Here is a 25,788-nt window from a genome sequence, read left to right as displayed (position 1 = left end):
TCTTTTATGGGAGTATTTTATCCCACCATGCATATCCATGTGTACATCTGTATGTACAGGTATGTATATAAAATTATATAAGATTTGCATTTTTGATACTGTCTACAATATGCAGAACTATACAGAACTCCTTTGAGATCATCCTATTTTAGGGAGGAGGAGAGGCCTCTATTAGTGTCTGTTCCGACAGCTTTTCACTCAGACTATAAATTAGGCCCAGGAAGGGCCAGTAATGAGTCAGTAATTTATAGACTATTAAGATACTTAGTTAGAAGTGATTCCTGAGCATATCGAATAGAGAACACATGTTTATAAAAGACAAACAGATTCAATACATCTCTTTGGCCTAACCAAGCCCAATCAGTTAACAAAATGGGATGTCTTATTTTGTGTATCTGCTACTTCCCAAACCACTTGTTAACCACACTGACTTTTTAATAGACAGAATGGTTGCTATAGTTTTGCCACCAGAAATATTCAGATTAAGCATTCTATTAGATTGTAGCCAGCAGAGTCTACAAAACAGGAAGAGGGCTCTGCTTGCTTTTTGCCTCCTTTCCTTGTTTGACTTGATGTGATAATTCATTGCAGATTTCTTTTTCTTTGACAGAATGCCTACCGCAGGAATGGGATGGCTTTTCTAGCCTGCTGATGTGACAACTGTGATGTGCCTGCAACAACAGGAAAGGCAATGTTATATTAAGGTGATTTCTTGTGAACAAAATAAAATACAAATTTACCTTTCTTTTATCTGAGGGAGTGGGCTGGTCTGTTGTGACTTTCAACTTGCTGACTCCTCCTCTTTTCCAGCCCCTCAACCATCGGTCTTGTTTACTAGATGGGCTGTTCAGCTAATTAATGGCAGGATGTTTAGGATAGTCTGTAGGTGGACAAGAATGCAGATCACACAATTTTGAAATTTTAATTTGAGTAGATTTACTGCCCTCAGCTCACATACCTTAAAAGCAGTGGTTGCCCCCGTCCAGCGTTTTGTCTGCATTTTATTTTATATATTTTATAATCCGGGTTTGGAACAAGGAAACAAAATTAAAAGGACAGTGAGTTTTCGCCTTCCCTTACACCACCAACTTTACTTTCCAACATTTGTTGACTACATGTATTTTAGTGACAGCTATCCATTTTATAAACTTACAGTAATCAAAGATCTAACAGACCTGATAAATCACCTGTTCCCACCTCCTTTCCCCTTCACTCCACTTATAGTATGTGTCATTTTCAATGCCTGCTTCCCAACTTCCTGCCATCTGCCTTTCATGTGTGTTTTTCCTCACACAGAACCTCTTCCTCCATCTTCATTTCCCTCCTTTTCCTGTTCCTCCAATCCCCAGATCCACCACTCCTGCACATGCCATACACATTTAGAAGCCAAGTATTCAGAATCAGTAGAAGGGGAGCAGAGTGATTTCTTGCTTCCTCCCTTCAAAGCACTACCACACCTAGACTGGAAATGTGGGCTGGGTAATTTCTTGCTGTTAGCAGCCGAGCTATCCTTCTGGCATCTATACTTTCTCCAGTAAATGAGGAACCGTAACTCTTTGGAACAAACCAAAATATAGCAGATGTAATTGTACAGTTCCTGATTAAACTTCAATTGCAAAAAAGAAAGTTATTTCTTTAATTCTGTGGGAGTTTTGTATAATTTTACTTTTATGGTTTTTACACATACTTGAAACACTCTTTCTAAAGAATTAATAAAAACAAATGAGAAATATGAAAGATCTTTTTCTTGATACTGCTCCTTTTTCTTGATACTGCTCAAGAGAGCAAGCCTCTCTTGATACTGCTTCCTAGATTTAAGGGTAAAGAAAGTAGAAATATTTCTCCCTTCACCCAAATTTGGAAGTATAACTTTCTGAACATGCCATTTAGAGGTTATGTCATTAGCTTTCCTGCCTTCTTATACTGTAATCGTTGCAATTCAAAAATACTGTTTCAATTTTAAAACCAAGACTTTTTATTTGAAAACCATCAGACTCAAAGAATTATGAGTCTCAGTTAATATGATTATGCCACATTATTTACATTTGTTAACTGTCATTTACCTGCTCTATGTTAATCTTTTTAGAAAAAATTTGCATTTCAGAAACAAAAAGCACAGATAGATATATAATATCAAAATATTCCCAAAGGATTTTGATGCTCCATCTATGCTTGTTAAAATGCATGATTAAACTTTTTATCATTCTTATTTTCCTTGGCATCCATAATCATGGAAAATTACAAGCTTGCAGTAAACATCCTAACTTAACTTTTAAACGATAGCATTTATTGTATTTGGTTTTGATCTGCCAGGCTTATAGATGGTATAAAATTTTCAGGGGATAATTTTTCACATCAAAATTCCTTCTCTCCCACATTATACATTTTAAAGTATGCACAAGGCAGAAAATACAGGGTTTGGGTTTTTTTCCTTCGTTTTATTCCACCTGATCTCCTTATAGTCCCAGAGAAGGAAGACTCAATGTACATTTCTCTCAGAAATATGACAGGTCTGTGTTTTTGTTGGTCTGGCATATGTTTGTCTATCTTGAACAGTCTGACAGGTAATTATTTATAAAATCTGGTTTTGCCCGGTAAGTTCATATAATAACCTTTCATTTTTCATCATAAGCCAGTAAGCTGAATTTAGAATAAAGCAAGGTCATTTATGTCTGTCCTGAACCAGCCTACATGTCCCCATAATTGCTCAATATTTTTAATTCCTTTTTCTATTTTTTATACTTAGGTTCTTTCTCTGACTCTTTGCACAATACTAAATTTGAAGTGAAATAAAATTTCCTTCAGCAGTGACTATAGAAATAAAAGAAAATTTACAGAAGGAATGTTTAAGAAAACTTCAGTAAATTATTTTCTCAATAATCATAATGTTAGAGCAGAAGATAGTCTTAGAGATCATTCAGAACAGCTGCTTATCTTACAAATGAAAAAACCATGGCCTAGAGAGGGAAAGTGAGTTTCCTAAGATCACTCAATAATGTAGTGACAGACCAGAGATGAGAATCGATGGTCCCTAATTTTCAGTCGGTATTATACAGTATTTTCTACCATACTGGGTTAGCATAAGAATATTACTAAGACATGTTGGGGTTTTGTGGCATATTTATCCTAGACAACAATGTAAATTTATTTAAAAACTGTACTAATTATGGATACACCCTAAGGCATACGTGTTATATAGTAAAATCTTCAGTGTGACTGTGGTATTAACAGTCTGTTATCTTACACATCAGGCTTAACTCTAAGTTAAATGGAAATATACAAAGCTAGTTTCTATTTTTTGTCCCTTGTATTTTAGAGACTGAATTTGAAAATAAATAAGCCAATAAATAAATAGCCTCTCTTGATACTGCTTCCTAGATTTAAGGGTAAAGAAAGTAGAAATATTTCTCCCGTCACCTAAATTTGGAAGTATAACTTTCTGAACATGCCATTTAGAGGTTATGTCATTAGCTTTCCTGCCTTCTTAGATTGTAATAGTTGTGATTCAAAAATACTGTTTCAATTTTAAAACCAAGACTTTTTATTTGAAAACCAGCAGAAGCACAAATATTTTTTAAATGGTGTATATAATTCCTGTATCTGGGGAGAACCCTTCATTTATTGCTGTTCTTTGTTTTTATAAAATAAATAATAAGCCATGTCTAATGCTTTTACCATGTAGAAGACAAATAAACATAACTGGTGATTCTTGGTCTGAAAGAAAACATGTTTGTTTAGAATTATAAAGTTTAATTTTATGAATTTTTTTACATAGTTCTCAAATCAGGCAATGCTTTCCAGTTGATATAACCTCTTGTGTAAAACTGAATCACTAAAGAGAACATATTCTCTCATCTGCCCCCCTGGAATTTGGATAGAACCTTTCCAGGCTACATTTAAAATTCTACCATCAACCATGTATACATCTCATAAAATATTTTACAGTTTCCTGTATGCTCTGGCCGAACATTTCATAGTACATAAACACTCTGCAAATAATCTAAGGGCATTAAGTTGAATATGTCATAGCAGTGGCCACTACATAAAGCTAATTCTCCAGCAACACAGTTTCTTATTTTTACCTTCTTATTTGAAACTCAAGATGAAACTTTACATGCTATTGTTGTACAGTGGCAGGGGTGAGAAGAGAGCAGGGAACTCTAGCAGTTTTTGTGGAATTGTGTTCATTAAAGCAAAGGCTTTCTGCAGAGGGTATCTAGCCAAGCTTAAACAACAAAACTTTGCCTGCAGGAATTGGATGTAAATGTGATGGTTAAATAAGGGCCAGATGTCGTTAAAAACTCAAATATTAGAAAGTCATATCTCTTAAAGTAAGTCTCAAATGTTGTAAGTCGGATACTGATACCATGATACCTAAAGAAAGAGACGAGACTTGCATTTGTTTTCCGGAGCAAGATAGATAGTAAGTATTCAAGCTGTCATAAGTCATGGAAGTTTTGGCAATTGAAGCATATTTTAAAGCAATCAATTCCTGCAGTCACAAGAACACCGCATACGTATTTCATTGTTGGGAGCCACTGTAATTATCTGTACAGCATTGTGTTCATGATCCCTTTTCTGCTCATCACTACTGAATATTCACTATTCTCATTTTTTTCAAAGGAGGGTAAAGATAGGAAAAAAAAAGGAGGCGAGGCTCAAGATGATCAAAATATAGTTTTACTTATACCAGGTAACACTCTACTTGCTATCAAAAATGATGATGTATTGTGTCAGCATTTTAATAAGCTATGACATAATAATTATAGCACACCATGTGCTACCCTGTGTACTAAGCAGTTTGTGTGATTTATCTCATTTAATACTCACAGCCCCACTACCAGATATGCCCTGTTGCCCACAGGCAGGAGAGAGGAAACTGAGGAACAGCAGATTAAATGTCTTATGCAGAATTACCCAAGGTAGAGCTGGCTTTTGTACCCAGCACTTTGATCCCAAAGCTCATGCTGTTAACCACTGTTACACACGTGGACTGTACTGGAGTAGAGATTTCTGAGAGCTTATTAAAGAGAATTGCTGCCTGACCTTGAACCTAGAAGCACTTCTCAGAACCAGAAAATTTGATTGCAAGAAAATTTTAACTTAACATTCCTCCTCTAATGCCAAGTATTATGTATATAATAGAATATTATATCATGTACAATAGAATATAATTATATAGGCTCATGCCAAGTTTTTAATAATGATGTCTTAAGCCTCAAGATAGATAAATGTATATAATCAATGAATATACTAAAAGTCCCTATACAAATTATGGGGAAAAATTCCTCAAAGATCCATGTATACAAAGCTTCTCTCCTTTCTGAAGACCAGATTTCCCCAGAAGGCTCTATTTACAGGCCACCGTTTCACGCTTTCATACAAGGTATGTATCCATGTTATAAAATAATTCCCATCGTGTTTACATGTGTTTGCAGTGGCAGATACAGAAGTACATATGGCAATGCCCTGAAACTTTAAATAAATGACCCTTTTAAAGGCTTGCTCATTAATTCATTAATTATATAGTAGTCATAGTTTTTCCCAGCCTGACATGTTTGTGTATGAGGCAGGTCTGGGGGAAGTGGTGTATGGAAATAAATAGGAAAGTGGAAAAAAGCTACCATGCACAATTTGAATTACAAAGGATAGTTTTCCATTCCACTCAGTAGTTAGCAGCAGCTTTGTTTTACAGAGAGAGAGAGAGTCAGGTCTCTCTTTGTTGCCCAGGCTGATCTCAAACTCTTGGACTGAAGTGATCCTCCCACCTTGGCCTCCCAAAATGCTGGGATTATAGGCATGAGCCACCACACCCAGCCAGCAGCTTCTTTAATTCAACCCTAAGTTTGTTCTGCCTCAGGACAAGCCACCTTCTGATTTATGTCCTTTAAGATTCCAAATAACTGCACCAGCCTGTGGTACAACTTTCTTTTCTGAATTTTTTTTTAAGATGGGGTCTCCCTATATCACTGAGGCTGGTCTCCAACTCCTAGGTGCAAGCAGTCCTCCCACCTCAGCCTCCTGATTAGCTGGGACTACAGGCACAAGCCACCTCACCCAGCTATTTCTGAATGGCTTTAAGTGTGTCTTCCAGCTACTTCACTTGGGAAGAGTTAGTTCACCTGCCAATGCATTGGCCACTTGTCACCCCTCCCTGACCTAAACATACCAGTCAGTCAAGCAAGCAGACACTAAGCAGCACCAACTACTGCAGCTCATGAGTTGGCTTGCCACACTTCCATAGGTTTGGCCTGTAAGGAAACGGTGAGCCCAAATGGCTTTAGACAGTCTGTTACACAGCTACATAAGCAAGATTGGCACAGTGTCAACTTCCCACGTTCCTAATCCCACAGGAAGATACCAAGCCAGAGGGGCCAATTGACAGAAGACATGAGTGACTGGGGGGTTACCATGTCATGGAGGAGCCAACTCTAAACCACAGCCAAGCAGTTTTTTGGTTTTGTTTTTTGTGTTTTTGAGACAGAGTTTCACTCTTGTTGCCCAGGCTGGAGTGCAATGGCTCGATCTCAGCTCACTGCAACCTCCGCCTCCCAGGTTCAAGCGATTCTCCTGCCTCAGCCTCCCGAGTAGCTGGGATTACAGGCGCCTGCCACCACACCCAGCTAATTTTTTGTATTTTTAGTAGAGACGGGGTTTCACTATGTTGGCCAGGTTGGTCTTGAACTCCTGACCTCGGGCGATCCACCCACCTCAGCCTCCCAAAGTGCTGGGATTACAGGCATGAGCCACCGTGCCTGGCCAGCCAAGCAGTTTTATAGCTTGCATTCACATCCCAAAGGGGGCTGAGGTGGGAAGACCTTTGCCTTACCAGAACTAGGGAGTCAGATGCAAAACTACCTGTGGCAGCTCCTCTCAAGAGTGGCTGTCTTGCTGTGTTCCTGTAACAATCACAGAGGAAGGTCCCTATGGCCTAGGTAGGGCTGCGTGGCCTATGTGGAGATGAGGTCTCCTGGGAGCCCTTCCACGGCAATGTGTAGAAGGTCTGGTGTTTCTGTTAGCAGTATGCAAAATCAATCTGCCTCTTCTTTCCTAGGATTTCATGGTGGTCTCCTTCCCTAGCTCTTTCCCATAAAGTTTCCTGCCTGTCTCAGCACATAGCACCCTTTGCTTCCTCTGAACTCTAAGCCCTTGTTGTTCTCTCTGCTTCCTATTTAGTATCCCTGATCATCTGTCCATGTGCCTTTAGACTGCACCAGATTAAGAATTTCTTGAGGGCAAGTCTTGAATTAACACCTCTTTGTCATTCTCATATACACAGATACTCATAAACATTTGTGGTTTGGTTGGTAGAAAAAAAATTTTTTTTTTTTTTTTTGAAACGGAGTCTCATTCTATTGCCCAGGCTGAAGTGGCTCACAGGAACCTCCGCCTCCCGGGTTCAAGCAATTCTCCTGCCTCAGCCTCCAGAGTAGCTGGGATTACAGGCATGCGCCACCACATCCAGCTGATTTTTGTATTTTTAGTAGAGACAGGGTTTCACCATGTTGGAAAGGCTGGTCTTGAACTCCTCACCTCTAGTAGTCCACCTGCCTCAGCTTCCCAAAGTGCTGGAATTACAGGTGTGAGCCACCGTGCCCAGCCAAAAAAATGCATTTAAACATAAGCTCAGAATCCTTTTTTAAAAATCTTTGTTTAATCTCATCAATTCTTATTTCACTTATTTGGCTATACAGCTTATGAACTTTAGATGATCACAGCTTTTTTCTTAAAGACAAATACAATGTCTCAGAAAAACCAATTTAAAGCACCACATGCATCAGGTTTCTTGTGGCCTTTGTGAGTAGGTCACTGTGCCATCAGTCTTGTGTGAAGGGGTTAAGGACCTCATAAACAGATGACCTTAATCATATTTGCATTACTTTGCACTACTAAGACCTAAGAACCTTTGAGTTCCATCTGAATCTATACAATCTTGAAAAAGAATTACAAACTAGTAGGACTATTTTTGTATATAGTCCATCTTTGAAAACCTACCAGTTCTCCCACTGGTTCACTGTAAAGACAATGAGCCTTTTAGGATCAAATTTCCCTAAAGGTAATGGAATAACATGTCCACTGAACTTAAAGCAAATATAAAGATCTATTTAGACTAAAAATAACATTTTGTGAACCGGAAGCTACTCCAAAGAGTAGCTTGAAATTAAAATGTCTGTTTTCTTTATAGCCATTCCTTCAGAAATCTTATTTGGCACCTATGAAAATCAAGCAATCAACATGTAGTCTGCAGGCCCCAAACAGTGAGCCTGAGGGGAACCGTGAAATTATAGAAAGGGGTTCATGAACCCACCTAGATTAAATTATCTGTAGATTCAATAAAGCATATTTTGCCCATGTAGGTGCTAGTCTATTTTATTAATAAATATACACATAAGTCCCATTGTAATTATAAAATGTAAAATCACTTTAAAGTGATACTGAAATCCTGCTAGCTTTTTGACACTACCTTTTTCTTTAAAACAATAGATAGCAAAAGCCAAGTTACAGAATGCAGGGATCAGTGAGTTTATGTTAAAAAGTGATTCTCAAGCTCAATAAAAGGTAATCGTTGCTTTCTGTACTTTATCATAATTGCCATTGTCTCCTCGTTCTCCAATGGTGAGTAGGTTGTGCCTTCTGAAGATTTCAGGCAGCTTTAACGTGGATTTGAGGGCTTTTTTCTTCCTTTGACATAAACTATCACTGGAACTTTTTTCATATGTCTTATTTTGGGAAAAATTTATGATATTTTTAACATTAGGAAGTTTTGCTTTTCCTGACATTTTATTGCTTTGCCTATTTGAAACATTTCAATCCCAGACAATAAATATTATGTGATTATTGTTTTCATATGGATAGGCTATTTCCTCCCACTCTTTCTAACCCCCTTTCCCAGCTAATGATACTAAAAAAGTAAATTCAGCATTCCCAAAGTCACATATAATGAAAATTGAAAGAGGGGCAGGTTTCAGAGAGGGGGGTAGTAGTAGTTAAAAATAAAGTGAGGTATGTGGTTTTCTTTCAGTTGGATCTCAAATTTTTCTTGCTCAGTTGAAATGAAGATTATTCTGTAAATCATTTTTATCAGCAGTCATAACCAATTATCACATTAATGGTATATTTGAATATCATTTCAATGGAAGCTAAATGGGTCTCAACGAAGTAGATGGATGTTAGCTGTGCATACCATGAGTACTCAGTGTTTAGAAGCATCCACCGTAAAAAGCTGTCCTCATGGCTACCTTACCTTCTTCAAGCCATACATGAAATAGCATGTTACTTTCTCAGACCGGGCCACAGTGGCTCACACCTGTAATCCCAGAACTTTAGAAGGCCAAAGTGGGAGGATTGCTTGAGGCGAAGAATTGGAGACCAGCCTGGGCAACAGAGCAAGACCCTGCCTCTACAAAAAATTAAAAAAGTAGCCAGGCACAGTGGCACATTCCTGTAGTCCCAGCTAATGGGAAGGTTGAGGCAGGAGAATCACTTGAGCCCAGGAGTTCAAGGCAGCACTGAGCTAGGATAGTGCCATTGCACTCCAACCTGGGCAACACAGCCAGACCCTGTCTCAAAAAAACATAAATCACTTTCTCTATAAGACCTTCTCTGACCACCCTTTTAAATATTGAGACCCCAACCCCTGCTCTAGCACATCATATCCCTTTCCTTGCTTTCTTTTTCACTCTAACACTTACTGTCTTCTAAAATACCATTCCATAGATCTGTTTATTTTGTTACTGTGTTCTCCCTCTAGAATGTAGACTCTGCAATTAAGGATCATGGTCTATTTTGCCCACTGCTATATCCCAGCACTTAGAACAGTGCGTGACACATAATACGTGTTGAGTCAGTGTTATATGAATGAATGACTGATCAGTACTTAATTCTGCAAATTCTTGCAACACTATACCCATGTTATTATACTTCTCTGGTTCTTCTCCAGCCTTTAGCTTTTCCTTTTCACTTCTGTCCTGGCTCGTCATCTTCATATCTCAACATTCAGCTTCCCCTTGACTTTCCAAAGACTTCTGAACTTCTTCAACTGTGTTTTTCAACATAACTCTTTTAAAAAACATTTTTGCATTTTGATACTTCCTAAATCACAGTGCATCTCCAACAAAATAAGAAATTTGACCACTACAAGCAGAAATTAGTTGTGATGTCATTAGGTTTCAGTAATATTATGTCAAATTTTATTTGATGTATCTTTTTTTCTTTTTGAGATGGGGTCTCACTCTGTTACCTAGGCTGGAGTACAGTGGCGTGATCCTGGCTCACCGCAACCCCTGCCTCCTGGGCTCAAATGATCCTCCCACCTCAGCCTCCTGAGTAGCTGGGACCACAGGCGCATGCCACCATGCCCGGCTAATATTTTTTTGGTAGAGACAGGGTTTCACCATGTTGCCCAGGCTGGTCTTGAATTCCTGAGCTCAAGTGATCCGCCCACCTTGGCTTCCCAACGTGTTGGGATTACAGGCGTGAGCCACTGCACCTGGCCTATTTTGATATATCTGTTTCACCACTTGCTCAAATTTTCTTTTTACCACAGCTCCAGGTTAGCATTTTTATTAAAAAATCATGTATTATTTATCACTTCATATGTTGCAGAAGTTCTTTAGATATGGCACATAGAAACAGAATATATTTCCTTTTTTCTTTTTTTTGATACAGGGTCTTGCTCTGTCACCCAGGCTGAAGTACATTGGCATGACCTGGGCTCCTGGGCTCAAGCAATCCTCCCACCTCAGCCTCCTGAGTAGTTGGGACTACAAAGCACATGCCACCATGCCCAGCATTTTTTTTTTCTTTTTATAGAGACAGGGTCTCACTATGTTGCTCAGGCTTATCTCAAACTCCTGGATTCAAACTGTCCTCCTGCCTCAGCCTCCCAAAGTACTGGAATTATAGGCATGAATCACCACTCTTATCTATGTTTCTTTAAAAAAAATGCTTAGTCTGATCTAGTTTGCATATAGTTATAAACCCTTTTTATATGTACAGCACAATTTAGTGACTTCTGACAAATGAACAGTTGTGTAATCACCATCACAATAAAAATAAAAGAACCCAAAACAGTTTTTTCATGTTCCTTTGTAACATGATTCCCCCACCTCATCACTAACCCCTGGCAACACTCATTCTGTCCCTATCATTTTTTATATTTTCCAGAATGGCTTATTAAATGCAATAATTCCATATCAAGTTGAATTTCAAGATTTTTGTGTGTCTTTTTTACTTAGCATTATGCTTTTGAGATTTATCCATCTTGTTTCATGTGTTAGTTCATTATATGTTATTGCTGAGTAATATTCCATCATATGGATGCACTACAATTTGTTCATCCATTCGCTATTGAGTGGACATTTGCATTGTTTCCATTTCCTTGCTATTAAAAATAAAATTGCTCTGAACACAAATGGACAGATCTTTGTGTGGACTCACGTGTTCATTTGTATTGGGTAAATACCTAGAAGTGGGATTACTGACTCATGGTAAGTGAATATTTATTTTTATAAAAAACTACCAAAATGTTTTCCAATGTAGATGTACCATATGGCACTCCCACCAGAAATATGAGATTTCTAGTTTCTCCATATCTTCACTAGCTTTTGGTATGATCCAGCATTTGGTGTATTGCTTATTTATTTTGCTTTAATTTTAGCCATTCCAGTAGGTGCATAGTGATATCTCATTGTGGCTTTACCTGCATTTCCCTGATGACCAATGATATTAAGCATTTTCCATGTGTTCATTTGCCATCTGTATTTTTTCTTTGTTGAAGTGTTTATTCACATCTTTTGCCCCTTAAAAACATGGTTGTTTGTCTCATTACAATGTAAGTGTTATGTCTTTTAGATACAGATCTATTATCAGAAATGTGCTTTTCAAAACTTTCAAGTCTGGAGCTTGTTCTTTCCTAAAGTGCCCTTGGAAAAGCTGATATTTTTAATTTTGAATAAGTCATAGTTATCAATTTTTATTCTTTTAGGGCTTATACTGTATGTCTTATGTAAGAAACCTTCATCTAATCCAAGCTCACAAAGGCTTTCTTTCTCCTATGTTTTCTTTTAGATATTTAAGTTTTGAATTTTTGCTTTCAGGTTTTCTATTTATTTTGACTTTGTATATGGTATTAATACAAGATAAGAGTTGAGGTTCTATTTTTTTGTTTTTTGCATATGGATGTCAGATAGTTTCAATACCACTCGTTGAGAAAACTATCCTTTCTGTGTTGAATTACCTTGACCCCCTTGTCTAAAATTAATTGACCATATAAATATTGCTCTGCTTTGCATCCTGTTTTGTTCCATTGGTCTATTTGTTTATCCTGATACTAATGCCTGGTTGTCTTGATTACTATGACTTTTATACTAAGTCATGAAATCAGGTCTTAAGAGTTTCTCAGCTCTTCTTTTTCAAAATTGCTTTGCATATTTTAGATTCTTTGCTTTTTCATATTTCTACAAAACACTTTCTGAAATTTTCACTGGGATTGCTTACAATGTATAGCTTAATTTGGAAAGAACTGACACCTTAGCAACATTAAGCCTTCTAATTAATGAACATGATATAGCTCTCCGTTTATAAAGGTCTTTTTAAATTTTTCTCATCAATGTTTTATAGCTTTCAGAATATAAACCTAGTACATATTTTGTTAGGTTCATGCATGGATATTTCATGGCTGATGTTATAAGAAATATTTAAATTTTTTTCATTTTCCAATTATTCATTATTCATTTTATTTCACAGAGAAATAAAATTGATTTTTGTGTATTAACTTTTTATGCTAAAACCTTGCTGAACTTCCTAGCTCTAATAGATTGCTGAGGTGGTGGGGGCAGTTAATAGTTTCTTCGGGATTTTCTACATAGATGATCATTTTGTTTGCAAATACAATTTTTTTCTTTCTAATCTGTATAGTTTTTATTTCTTCTTCATGTCTTATTGCAGTGACTAGGATCTCCAGTACACTATTGAATAGGAGTGGTAAAAATGGACATCCTGTCCTTTTCCCTATTTTATGGGGAAAGCATTCAGCCTTTACCCCATTAAATTAGCTAAGATTTTCTTAGATGCTTTTTATCACATTAAGGAAGTTTCCTTTTATTCCTTTTTTGCTGAGTGTTTTTATGGATGTTGAATTTTATCAAATGGATTTCTTCATCCTTGAAGACAATGAGTTTTTTTTTTTCCCAGTGATAGATTACGTTGATTGATTTTTACTTGTTGAACTAATCTTTCATTACTGGGATAAATGCAATTCGGTCATGATGTATTAACCTCCGTGTGTGTGGGCATGTGTGTGTGTGTGTGTGTGAATATGTATGTGTATATTTATATATATTTGTGTGTTTGTATTTTTAAAGAGACAGGGTCTCACTCTGTAGTCCAAGCTGGAGTGCAGTGGCATGATCATAGCTCACTGCAACCTGGAACTCCTGGGCTCAAGCCATCTTCTCGCCTCAGCCTCCCAAACAGCTAGAAGTATAAGCACACATCACCATGCCTGGCATTTTTTTTTTTTTAATGTTTTATTTTGTAGTGACAGGGTCTTGCTTGTTGCCCAGGCTGGTCTCGATCTCCTGGCCTCAAGTGATCCTCCCACCTTGGCCTCCCAAAGTACTGGGATTATAGGCCTGAGCTACTGTGCCTGGTGACATTTTGATGGATCTGATTTGCTAACATTTTGCTAGGTATTTTTGTATCTGTACTCATGAAAAGTATTGATCTGGAGTTTTTGTAATGTCTCATTTCTGGTTTTTATATCAGCTAATGCTAGGCTCATAAAATGAGTTTGGGCCTGCTGCTTCCTTTTCTATGTTCTGGAAGAGTTTCTGTAGAATTAGTGTTTTTTGTTGTTGTTGTTAAAATTCCGTAGAATTCACCAGGGAGGCTATCAGGGTCTGAAGTGTTTTTTTGTAGGAAAGCTTTTAGCTATGAATAATATTAGATATAAGGCTATTTCTTAGATAGATATAAGGTTATCTATTAGATATAAGGTTATCTATTTCTTCTTGAGAGAGTTTTGATAGTTTGTCTCTTATTTGTCCCTTATCTAAGTTAACAAAAGTTTTGGCATAAAGTTGTTCATTAAATTATCTTATAATCCTTTAAATTGTCTGTAGGATCTGTAGTGACACTCCTCTTTTTAATTCCTAATATTGGCAATTTGTTTATTCTTCCTTTTCAGTTTCCCTCTAAACACTACTTTAGCTATATCCCACAACCTTTAATGTGTTTTGTTTTCATTTTCATCCAATTCAGAACATTTTCTAATTTCCTTTCTGATTTTCTCTTTGACTCATGGCTTATTTAGAAATGTGTTGATTCGTTTCCAAATGTTTGAGAATGTCCTAGATATCTTCCTGTTACTAAATTTTAGTTTAATTTTATAATACATACTTTGTATGATTTCAGTTCCTTTAGGTTTTCTAAGGTTTGCTTATGGCCCAGAACATGTGCATATGCACTTGAAAACTTGTGTATTGTGCTCTTTGATGTAGTATTCTATAAATATTAGGTCAAGTTGGTTGATATGTTGGTGCAAAAGTAATCACGGTTTTTGCCTTTGAAATAGTAATGGCAAAAACCATGATTACTTTTGCATCAACCTAACAGTGTTATTCAGTTCTTCTGTATACTTACTGATTTTCTACTTTTTACAATCAATTACTGAGAAAGGAGGGTTAATGTCTTCAATTAATATTGTAGACTTATCTGTTTCTCCTTTGAGTTTTATTAGGTTTTGCTTAGTATATTTTGAAGTTCTGTTCTCAGTTACATACACACATTTAGGAATGGCATGTCTTCTTGATTAATTGTCCCCTTTAGCATTCTTAATTTTCCTTTTTACCCCTGACAGTATGTCATGTTCTGAAGTGTACTTGGTCTGATATTAATAAATCTACTTCATCTTTCTTCAGTACTTATATTATACATATTTTTTCATCCTTTACTTTTATTTAAAGTATCTTTTTCACTGATAGCCTATAGTTAGGTGTTGCTTTTTAACCCATTTTACAATCTCTGCCTTTTAATCCCACTCTTTAGACTATATGTAATGTAATGATTGATATGGTTACATTTAAATCTACAATCTTATCCTCATCATAACTCCTTAACATGCTAACTTGTATTTCTTGGTTTTAACTTATTTTTGTCATTTTAACTCTTTAACTTGTTCTTTACCACCCTTTTTATTATTTTTAAAATATTCATTCATTGCAAACAAAAAACTCAGAAGACTCAGAAAAGCACAAAGAATGCAATTAGAATTAGCTATAGTCCTTTAACGTTGAGACTACACGTGACTGACATTTTAATACACACATGCACACATACACACACACACACACAATATGTTCATAAAGTACATACTTCTTTGTAACCTATAGTAACACTTTCTCATGACTTTTTTTTAAGACTGCAGAGTATTTCTGTTATGAAAAAAATTTGAGGCCGGGCGTGGTGGCTCACAACTATAATCCCAGCACTTTGGGAGGCCAAGGCAGGTGGATCACTTGAGGCCAAGAGTTTGAAACCAGCCTGGCCAACATGGCTAAACCCCATCTCTACTAAAAATACAAAAATTATCCAGGCGTGGTGATGCACACTTGTAATCCCAGCTATTCAGGACGCTGAGGCAGGAGAATTGCTTGAACCCGGAAGGTGGAGGTTGCAGTGACCTGAGATCACACCACTGCACTCCAGCCTGGGCAACAAAATGAGACGCTGTCTAAAAAAAAAAATAACAGTAAAAATAAAATTTTGAGACTATAACACTGCTTCCACCCCCAAACTGGGAAGATGCCAAGAAACCAAAGAATGATTCGGACAAGTCCAGCTTGGTGAGTAGATGAGTTTATTAAGACTTACACACAGGGAACTCCTGGGCAGCAGCAGAACAACTCTAGAGATCCACGCTGCCTCCCATTTCTAAGGCTGCTTTTAAGCTAATTTTCTGGCTCTTTGCTTACCGTGTGTGTGATGGGACTGTTTTCCTTGGTATGTTCCCAGATACTCTCTGGGAAGTTTGGATTCTCAGGGACACCTGCTCCTCTGCTGGGCACCCTGGACTTGGATCACTGCCTGGCCTTTAGGGTTCAAGCAGTGAACATATACCCTTAAATAACCTGTTGGGAGACCTGACACTACATTTCTTCATACTATGATGGCTGGTTCGTTTTCAATTGTATCCTATTTTTGGACATTTCTCTTTTCCTAAAGTTTTGCATTATAAAATGTGCATTATTTTTCACACATCAGACTTATTTCCTTCTCTTTTGGCCTCTGTCATTTTGGTTGTCAGCCTCGTTGTTGCCCCTGTGAAGGTAATGTGCCTGCTTTTCTCTGGCTGCTTTTGAGGTTTTTTTCCTTTTATTATTTAACAGTTGTAGTATGACATGCCTACATGTAGTTTTCTTTGATTTTCTCTTTCTTGGAATTTGTAGAACTACTTGAATCTGTGGCTGGATATTTTTCATCGATTTTTTTTAATCCTATCCACTTTTCTTCAAATATTTCTTTATGTCTTCTAGGATTTCAATTAGATGTATGTCAGACTTATTTTTTTAACCATACATTATATGTCTTCTGTACCCTTTTCTGTATTTCTTATTTCCTTTTCTCTCTGCTTCATATGAATATTTTCTACTGACCTATCTTGTATTTATTGAACTTTCCTTCTAAAATCTATTAAGCTCATCTACTGAATTCTTTATTTTTTTTATTTTTTTAATTATACCATCACCATTTGATTCTTTTTTGAAAAAAAAAAAATTCCAGTTCCAGTCCCTTCTTTATTACCTCAATATTTGGGTTGCTTGGGGATGTTTCTGTTGTCTGTTTTTTTTTTTTTTTCCTCTTGGTTTTCAGTGCCTCCTGCTTTGCCTATGAGTTTTTTACTGAATGCCAGACATCATATATGCAAAAGATATAGACGCTCTGGGCTGGGCACGCTGGCTCACCCCTGTAATCTCACCACTTTGGGAGGCCAAGGTAGGGGGGAGGATCGCTTGAGCCCAGGATTTCAAGACCACCCTGGGCAACAAAGCAAGACCCCATCGCTACAAAAATAAAAATTAACTCGGCGTGGTGGCATGTGCCTGTAGTAGTCCCAGCCACTCAGAAGGCTGAGGCAGGAGGATCCCTTAAGCCCAGGAATTTGAGTCTGCAGTGAGTTATGATTGCACCACTGCACTCCAACCTGGATGACAGATCAAGACCCTGTCTTAAAGAAACTCTGGATGGTGATTTTTTCTAGAGAGGATATAATTTTCTGGCAGGCAGATGGGGTACAGTTGGATCAAGGTTGATCTATTTCTGCTTTGCCTTTATTCCTAGAAAATATCCCTAGGGTCTCAGCTGAGAGCCTATGGTGTTTACCAGGCCCTTTCAACCCTGGTGAGCTCTGAAATCTAACCCCTAACCCAATAAGATTGATGGAATTTTTGCTCACCTTTTTAGCCTTCCATCTGCTGCTCTCACCCCCCACCCCACCATATGTACAGCTTTGGAGTTGACATACGCTTCAAGGGGAAATTGCATGCAGAATTATAGACTTATTTCTCTGTAGTTTCCTCTGGTCAGGGAATCATGGTCCCTCAACTGCCTTGGCAGCCCCAAATTCCAACCTCTGCTTCCCCAGCCCAGTGATACTGCCATAATTCCCAGACTGTTTGGCCTCACTTCCTCTCACAGTTAATTGGCAAATTTTGTGAGAAAAAAAGAGAACCTGACTTTTCTCCATTATCTTATTCTCTCAAGTCCTGGCCACACTGGTTTTTTTCTGATGCTTCAAATAATTTGTACCCCTACCCCAAGATGTCCATATCCAAATCTCAGAACCTGTGAATATGTTACATCACATAGCAAAAGGGAAATAAGGTTGCAGATGGCATGAAGGTTGCTAATCAAAGGAAGTTAAGATGGAGAGGTTATCCTAGATTATCCACATGGGTCCAGTCTAATCACATGAGCTCTTAAAAGCAGAAGAATGGGTAAGAGAGATGCAACATGAAAATGACTTGATGTTCTAGCTTTGAAGACAGAGTAAAGGAGCCACGAGCCAAGGAATATGATGGCCTCCTAGAATGGCCCCAGCTTACAGACCACTCGAAAATGGAGACCTTGGTACTGAAGAAACAGAAACTGAGTTCTCCCAACAATCTGAATGAACAGGAAACAGATTCTTCCCTATAGCCTCCAGAAAAAAACATAGTCTGACAACACTGATTTTAGTCTAATGAGACTTATACTGGACTTCTGGCCTATAGAACTGTAAGATAATAAATTTGTGGTATTTATGCTACTAAATTTGTAGTAATTTGTTACGGCATCATAGAAAACTATTACACAACTGCATTTGTATTTTTTTTTCCAGCTTCTGTAGTTGTTTGCAGTTTGAAAATCAGTCTCTCATACCTTGAGTTATCAGTCAGGGTTCAGTCACAGAATCAGAACCACTGTGTACTATGGGATGAGGATTACAGGAATCAGACCTTATACAGTTGTGAGAAGAACTGGGAAAGTGAAAGCATAGGAAGGAAGTTGGAGGATCAGAGGAAAAAAAAAAAAAAGACCAACCCATCAATGTGAGAAACAAAGAACAACCAGGTGCCAAAAGTGGCTGCAAAGTGATGGCTTATGAGAAGGTATGCAGGAAGCCATGCTTCTGTATAACTGCCACCTTGGCAGGCCCACCACCGAGTGTCTAGCATAAGCTGGGAGCCACTGTTGGTCAACAGCCTCTTCAGTCAGAACTGAATGTGGAGTAGAAGAATGTGAAGACAAGCTAGAACCTGTCAGCATTTCTGTGCCTTCTCTGTACCTGCAAGACCTTCAAAGATCAATAGCTGCTTCATTTCCACCTTCCACATCTGCATACATTTCCCTTTTGGCCAACTCTAACTCAGAACCCTGTAGGGAAGGGGACTATGGGAAAGTAGTTTAAGTTTCACCAAGTTGGCACACTACCAATGACTGCAGTCTATCCAACCTTTGTCTACTTGGTACCCATACATACATCTTTTAACCATGTTTAACCTCCAAATAAAGTCAACAGCAAAATGCTTCCACCTAATATGATGCATGCTAACCCTGTCCTCCAAAAAGGGTATAAATACCTTTGTGGTCATCTTCCCAATAACCCATAACCCCTTCTAATCTTGAGCATCATACAAATGTCACTTGAGAGGCATTACAGAATACCTGACCACACTCCTCAAAACTGTCAAGGAAAGCCTGAGAAACTATCATAGCCAAGAGGAGCCTAAGGAGACATGATATAAATGTAATGTGGCGTCCTGGATGCAATTCTGGAGCAGAAACGGGACAATGGATAAAAACTAAGGAAATCCGAATCAAGTATGGGCTTTAGGTAATAACATACCAATATTTGTTCATTAATTGTGACAAATGTATCATAATGTAAATTACTAATAATAGAGGAAAGTAGGTGTTGGGTATATGGGAACTTTGTGCTGTCTTCACAATTCAGTAAATGTAAAACTGTTCTAATATAAATTTTTTTTTTTTTTTGAGATGGAGTCTCTCGCTCTGTCATCCAGGCTGGAGTGCAGTGGCACGATCTCAGCTCACTGCAGCCTCCGCCTCCCAGGTTCAAGTGATTCTCTTGCCTCAGCCTCCCAAGTAGCTGGGACTACAGGCATGTGCCACCAGGCCTGGCTAATTTTTGTATTTTTAATGGAGACGGAGTTTCACCATGTTGGCCAGGATGGTCTCAATCTCCTGACCTCGTGATCCACCTGCCTCAGCCTCCCAAAGTGCTGGGATTACAGGCGTGAGCCACCATGCCCCACCAAAAGTGCATTTTTTTTTTTTTTTTAGTAAAAGGCTATTAAGTCCTATATGACACATCCATTTTGGGGTGATATTTTTTCCTCTTTTCTCTGAGTCACACTCCCTCTTTAACATCCTGTAACCTAAATACTGAGCTATATGGCTAGCCACTATTAACACATCTTCTATTAAAGATAGGGAATGGAAGTGGGGGAGTAAAGAAAATTAATACCAAAAAAATGCTGTATTCATATTAAAGTAAGAAAGAAATACTTACAACCACTACTGTCATCATTTCTGTAACTGGTCCAGTGGTCCTTGCTAGTATTTATAACTTCCGTCTTCTGTTAGCCAGTCCATATCGCCTTTGCCCTTAGTAAACAACTCAGCTGATGTGCTTCCTTGCCTCATGGGGTGATCCTGCCTATTTCTGTTTCAGTTATCTTTTGCTGTGTAACAAACCCACCCCAAACCTTAGTGGCTTTAAGGCAACATGATTTTTTTTATTTCTCATGATTCTGGAGTCAGGCATTTAGATGGTATTTAGCTCTTGTCCAGAGCTGCTGAAGGACAGAAGTACACTCGGTTTGGACCCACAGGCCCAGTCTTGGCTTCTGGAAAAAACTACACCAACAATACATTTGGCCCCTTCACCACAAGGTTTCCTCGGTGGATCTGGCACTAAGAAATTATATCTATTCATAACTCTTGCCTGATGAGTAACTTGGATCCTAAATTCTCCCTGCCCTTAATGGCTGTGTGGTGTTTGAGAAATTGCTTTAACTTTGGGGTCTTGGATTCCTCATCTATTAAGTGGGAGCATTGAAGTTCTACTAGATGACTTTAAGACATATTTTTTACTCCTGAAATCTGTTATTTAAGAGGGGCATTTATGGAGTGTGGATTATGGAAAAACCAGCATAAGTGGGAGTCAAAACTTTAAGAATTTATTTCAGCCTAAAATGCCTATTTTTGAAGGGAACCTAATCAAAACTTTTTAAAAATAGTTTTTAATTATAGGTTTGAAACTTTGTGTTATTTGTAATACCTTTTTAGAAGCCTGAAAATAACATTTCTCTCTGTACCAACTTTGTGCTTTTCCATTTGGTAAACACTGATTTTATTTCTCTCTGTCCCTGTAGGAGTAAACCAAGCCAATTCAGCACTTCCTGTTTACTTCCTTGTCATATGTATCATAGATGGTGACAGACCTGCTCTCAAAACAAGCTTCCTTCGTTTAATTCTGCATTTTCTGCTTAGGCAACCACCCTATCAATATACTTGAACAATGAAACAATTTGGCTACGGAAGCACTGTCTCTGAATTCCTCCTTCAACTTGTCAGTGGAAAGGAAAGTCCCTTGGTGGAATGGTAGGAATAGTTTTAAGCGGGGTATCACACAGTGCCTTACAGTGGAGAATATCAAAGCATTTTCAGCTCTTAATCTTCGTATGCATGACATGGGTGAACACAAGACTAATAAACAACTTGATTTCCTTAGGAGATTCTCAGTGCTCTATCTGTTTTTTAAGTAAGAAGATTGAGTTTCATGTATATTGAGTGACTAAAGTGTAAGCTTAGAAATATTTTATGTTTCCATCATAGTTTATTCTGTTCAGCATAAATCATCAGAGCCAACCATAACTTAACCATTTACTAGAGCTTTTTCAGAGTCAGTTGTATTACAAGCATGTCAGACACACCTTCCTACAAGTCCCTCAAGGTCAATAGTTGAGAAATTCTGCGTTTTCCTTCCCTTCCCCACTCAACACTTATGGAAATATATGCTAATTGGAACAGAAGCTGCCTACCAAACTAACAGGGTTAGACCACTCTTAACACAAGATTAATGAGAAAGAAGTTTAAGGAAAAAATAACATTTCTCAAGCAGTAAGAAAGTACATGCCAAGTAAAAGCCAACAGTCTGCATCAGTCGGATACCAAACTCTGCTTTCCCTTGACTTTACTTAAAGGAGTTAAAGACAGGGAATCCTGTATGTCCAGCCTTGCTCCAGTCACTGTTGCCAGCCCTTTGGCTCAGTGTGGCTGGCTTCTCACCTTCCTTGGGGCCTCAGCTCAGCAGCCACCATTGTAGAAAACAAGATCACAGACTCAAGGGTTAGAATGAGACTCTATACATTGTTTACTAAGGTGACATGCCAGAAGGAATGATGAGGCACAGACATACTGCATGTGGCCCGCTGCATTCATGACAGGCCTTTGTAGGTGTGTGATTTATATTCATAAAGGGGGGTTCGGAGACAATGGATGTTTAAAGTCACTGATATTGGCAAGAAATTAAGTTTGTGAATCACTCTGCGCTGTTGACGAATGACTGAACTCTGAGTTAGCAGACATCAAGAGCTGTCAGTTAGGAGTGATACTAACGTTCTTTTGAAATAGGTTTAGACAACAGTATTTGCTTAGAAGGAGAAAAGCCTAAAGATCTTATCAATTTGCAGAAACTGTAATTGGCATACTACATGACATATTTACATTATTTGGCAAGGGCCGGTGGGGGCGGGGGGTGATTTCTCTTAGAATTCCAACCCTTTCGGGATCCAAAGGCAGCCTTCACCTGTGGCACATGCTTAGCTCTTTATAAGCACCCTAAATTTTTCCAAATAAATTTTACACATTTAAAAAGTGATGATCTTTCACACCTAGTGCCCAGATCTTAGTTTCTAAATATCATTCCCCACTGGTATTCAGGGTTCCTTGGAGAAATGCCTGATCCCAGAACCAGGGCAGGGAAAGATGCCTGGAAAAATGAGCCTTGAATATTTTATTGCATAAGAAAATAAGGAACTGGTCAAAGAACCATGGGGAGATGTCAAAAATGGAGCTGGAAGAGGCTCTTACTGGCCAAATCTGGGACAATTTGAGCATCAAAATGAATGATAGTACTAGTTTGTCACCCATCGAATAAAATATTCATGAGTCCATGCAGTATAAATAAGTAAACAGAGGAGAAAGTGAAAGGTCTTCTTTGCAGAAGAATGCCAACTAATAAATATAGAAGGAATAGTGGCATTAAAAGATCATCCATGGTAGAGGAAGACTGATAAGAAGTGGTTTATGTAGTCTCAGATTGTCTCCCCACAAATTACTGATTAATTAAAAAGGAAAAAATAGTAAAAAAGAAATCTGATGTTCTTTAAATTATTTATTGTAAGTACTGTTAATTAAAATGTTATGTTTGTGTTCAAAAATAGATAAGTACTCTTGCTTAAATTTTGTGTTTCTGCAGGCCATGCCACTAAATAAGAAATGCAAACAGGGAGAAAATCATTTATAATAGTTGAAAGAATATCTCCAATGATGGCAAATCCTTTGATAAAATATATTTTGGTCAAATGCCCAAGACAGCTCCTTTTGTTCAGCCTCAATCTGGAAATTGTTCTTCCCTCCAAAAGCCAGAACAGGCTGACACTGTAGCACATCAGAGGCATATGGGAGCTCTCTGCTCCAAGCACTGCAATTTAAGGGAGATGGGGAGCTACAGCATCATGTGGGCAAAGAGGTGGCCATTCTAGGATGGCACTGGAACTCCGTCTGTCCCTTGCCCAGTGAGGACCCTGGCCTTTATTTCCCCCTTTTGTTGACTATATAAAACCAGAAACACTGTTTTCAGTTCCTGTGATGGTTAGGTATCTGAAGCAGGCAGGACACCAATGTCCAGACAGGGCAGACTGGGTAAACAGGACTCATAGATAATGCTGGCTCAGCTGGGCGCCCAGCCACCTGGTTATGTGATGAACTGCACTAGCATTCCAGGGAGACCGGACAGGCACCTCGAAGACTACATTCAGACGCTAAAATGCACACCCACAAAACAGCCATCTCAGACTTCTAATCTTACTTTATGACCAAACTGTAATTACATTACACCAATTACTTGAATATTACATTTTTATTACTGTTATGTCATTATGTCTACTAGGAAAAAAATATGCCTACTTTAACCAATAAAATTCTTAATGACTCATTTAAGCTGTGTCTACATGAAACCCCTGACTTAAACATTTTGGTCAAAATAATTTTTAGAGCCTGGGAGAAAAAGAGAGTTAATCTCCATCTATGTGATTACCCCCAAAGCAAGAAAACTTCCATTCGTAGATGTACGGCTAGAAGTTAAAAAAGTTCCAGCCAAAGCTAATCAGAAAGTTACGATGACTATATTTAAGAGCTATATTTATACAGCCATCAATTCTTTATCGTCTGTTGATCAGTTACAACTATTAATAAAAAAGGAGAGCTGGGAACTCAGGAAACAGCCATGTAGCCATCCTCCAAATGCATGGAGGCACGTTTACATTTCCAAAATGTCAAGTAGGCCTAGCTGTAAAAAGATTCTTTAAAGGCCATCTAGGCCAGTTTTTTGGGAGCCAGTGATTTAATTGGGACTCACTAGGGACAGTCCCCCAAATAAAGTTATTAATGTGTAGAACTTCTGTTTTAAAATCATTATAATTACATTTTACTTCATTTACCTCTTTTAAGGTAGCATCTCATTTTCTGTAGGCCAGTGACCTGTAGAGCTTATCTCACTGAGAAATTCCAGGCAGTCAGACTCGGTGCATTTTCTCAGCAGAGGGACCTCTGACCTTAACCACCTCTCAGCTCACCCCAAACCTATGTGTCCCTTTCCCAAGCCATGCAGACTCAGACAAGCATAGGACGCTACCTGTCTCCAAAATAATTCTCTACTTCAGGAGCCAGAATTCAGACCCTTGAATTTTGAGAATTTACCATATGCACTTAAGTGAGTCAAAATATCCAAATTTAATCACTGTTGAAAACTTTTTTCACATACATTTTACATATGCCTTTTCCTCCCAATTTTTTATGCATTAAACACTTTCCTACAAGAAGATGAAGTGGGAACAGGTTTTTCTTCCCCTAGGCTTGGTATTTGCTTTATTTTAAAAAAAAAATCCTTTTGACAATATATGTACTCTGTATTACTGTGTAAAATCTCATGCCTAATTCTTAAGTTATGTGCATCTGCTGGACATAAACACTGTTAAACATTCATGACTGCCTACAAATGTGAAAAGTATTACCAGGTCTATTTTTAACATTATTTTGGCAAGACTGTTGCTGTGGAAAAAAAAAATCCTATAGAATCTTAATGAGAAAACTGAATGATTCTTTGAAATGTGGTTGTGATTCCCTAACTTATTAAGTGATGATGTCACTGGTGCCGAGAAGCAAGAAACAGTGGACTCACTCACTTGCCAGCATGCTCTGGAGATACACCAGACGGGAAATAAAACTCATCTTGAGTACGGTTTGCGCTGAGCTGCACCTTCCCCCACAGCTCGGAAGGTCACACGTGTCCCTGCACAGGACGTGTCTCACACACTTGGTCTGTCATTTCTGTGAACCTACGTCATAGAAGGGTGCACTGATTGCTTTTGTTTTTATGGAACTTGATCTGTTTGCTGGCCTTTTTTCTGTTTATTACCCACATTTGTCTTACAGAAAAGAACCACCTTGTTTCACCTGTTGGAGAAAGACGGGGGTGTCCTCCAGCTCACCTAAGTCCCCTCAGTCACTTAATCAGCAAGTGGCAAGAAGTTCAAAGAAGTCTGTCAGGACAGGAGCACAGGTCTAATGAAGGAGGTTGTTCCTCATGCCTTCTTACTCCCCAACTCCCTTCAGACTTCTGGCCACTCGACTTGAATCCCACTTGTCCTAAGTGGGCACAGGCCCTGTAAGAGCAAGGTGTGAGGCTGTTTGGTTCTAGGCAGCAGCAAACAGGACCCGGCAGAGTTGTACAGACTGCGCCCTACACAAAGAAACCAGGCCAGGAAGGCATTGGTGGAGACTAACTTTCATTTTGGCCTTCATTTGCCAAGCCTTGCGTCCTGGCACAGGAGATGTGTCAGCCAGGAGCAAGGGCCACTCAGAGGGAGCGTTGTTTTATCATTCCCCTACCTAGAGGAGGCACTTTTTCGTAATTCTTCTGCCCTACGAGGATCCATT

The 25,788-nt window shown here is 38.4% G+C and overlaps 1 protein-coding gene across 10 annotated transcripts in view; it reads left to right on the top strand.

Annotated features, from left to right (window-relative positions):
* SUPT3H (SPT3 homolog, SAGA and STAGA complex component) overlaps nucleotides 1–21,297 on the top strand; it is a 597,091-nt gene extending 575,794 nt beyond the window's left edge. For 6 of the 10 annotated variants that reach the window (XM_063605298.1, XM_057302510.2, XM_008958692.6 and 3 more), the window contains one exon: nucleotides 611–1,626. In XM_063605298.1, coding sequence (XP_063461368.1) covers nucleotides 611–652 — 42 coding nt within the window. In that variant the 3' untranslated portion in view covers nucleotides 653–1,626. Of the gene's footprint in view, nucleotides 1–610; nucleotides 1,627–10,668; nucleotides 12,643–20,939 lie in introns of those variants that run through there. The other 4 variants (XR_010112435.1, XR_008955665.2, XR_003028305.4 and 1 more) reach the window with 2 other exon arrangements.
* The last annotated feature ends 4,491 nt before the right edge of the window (nucleotides 21,298–25,788 follow it).

The sequence above is a fragment of the Pan paniscus genome, chromosome 5 (genome assembly GCF_029289425.2).
Source record: "Pan paniscus chromosome 5, NHGRI_mPanPan1-v2.0_pri, whole genome shotgun sequence".
NCBI lineage: Eukaryota > Metazoa > Chordata > Mammalia > Primates > Hominidae > Pan > Pan paniscus.
Note: the sequence above shows the minus strand (reverse complement) of the source record. Positions and strands in the feature narration are given on the sequence as shown.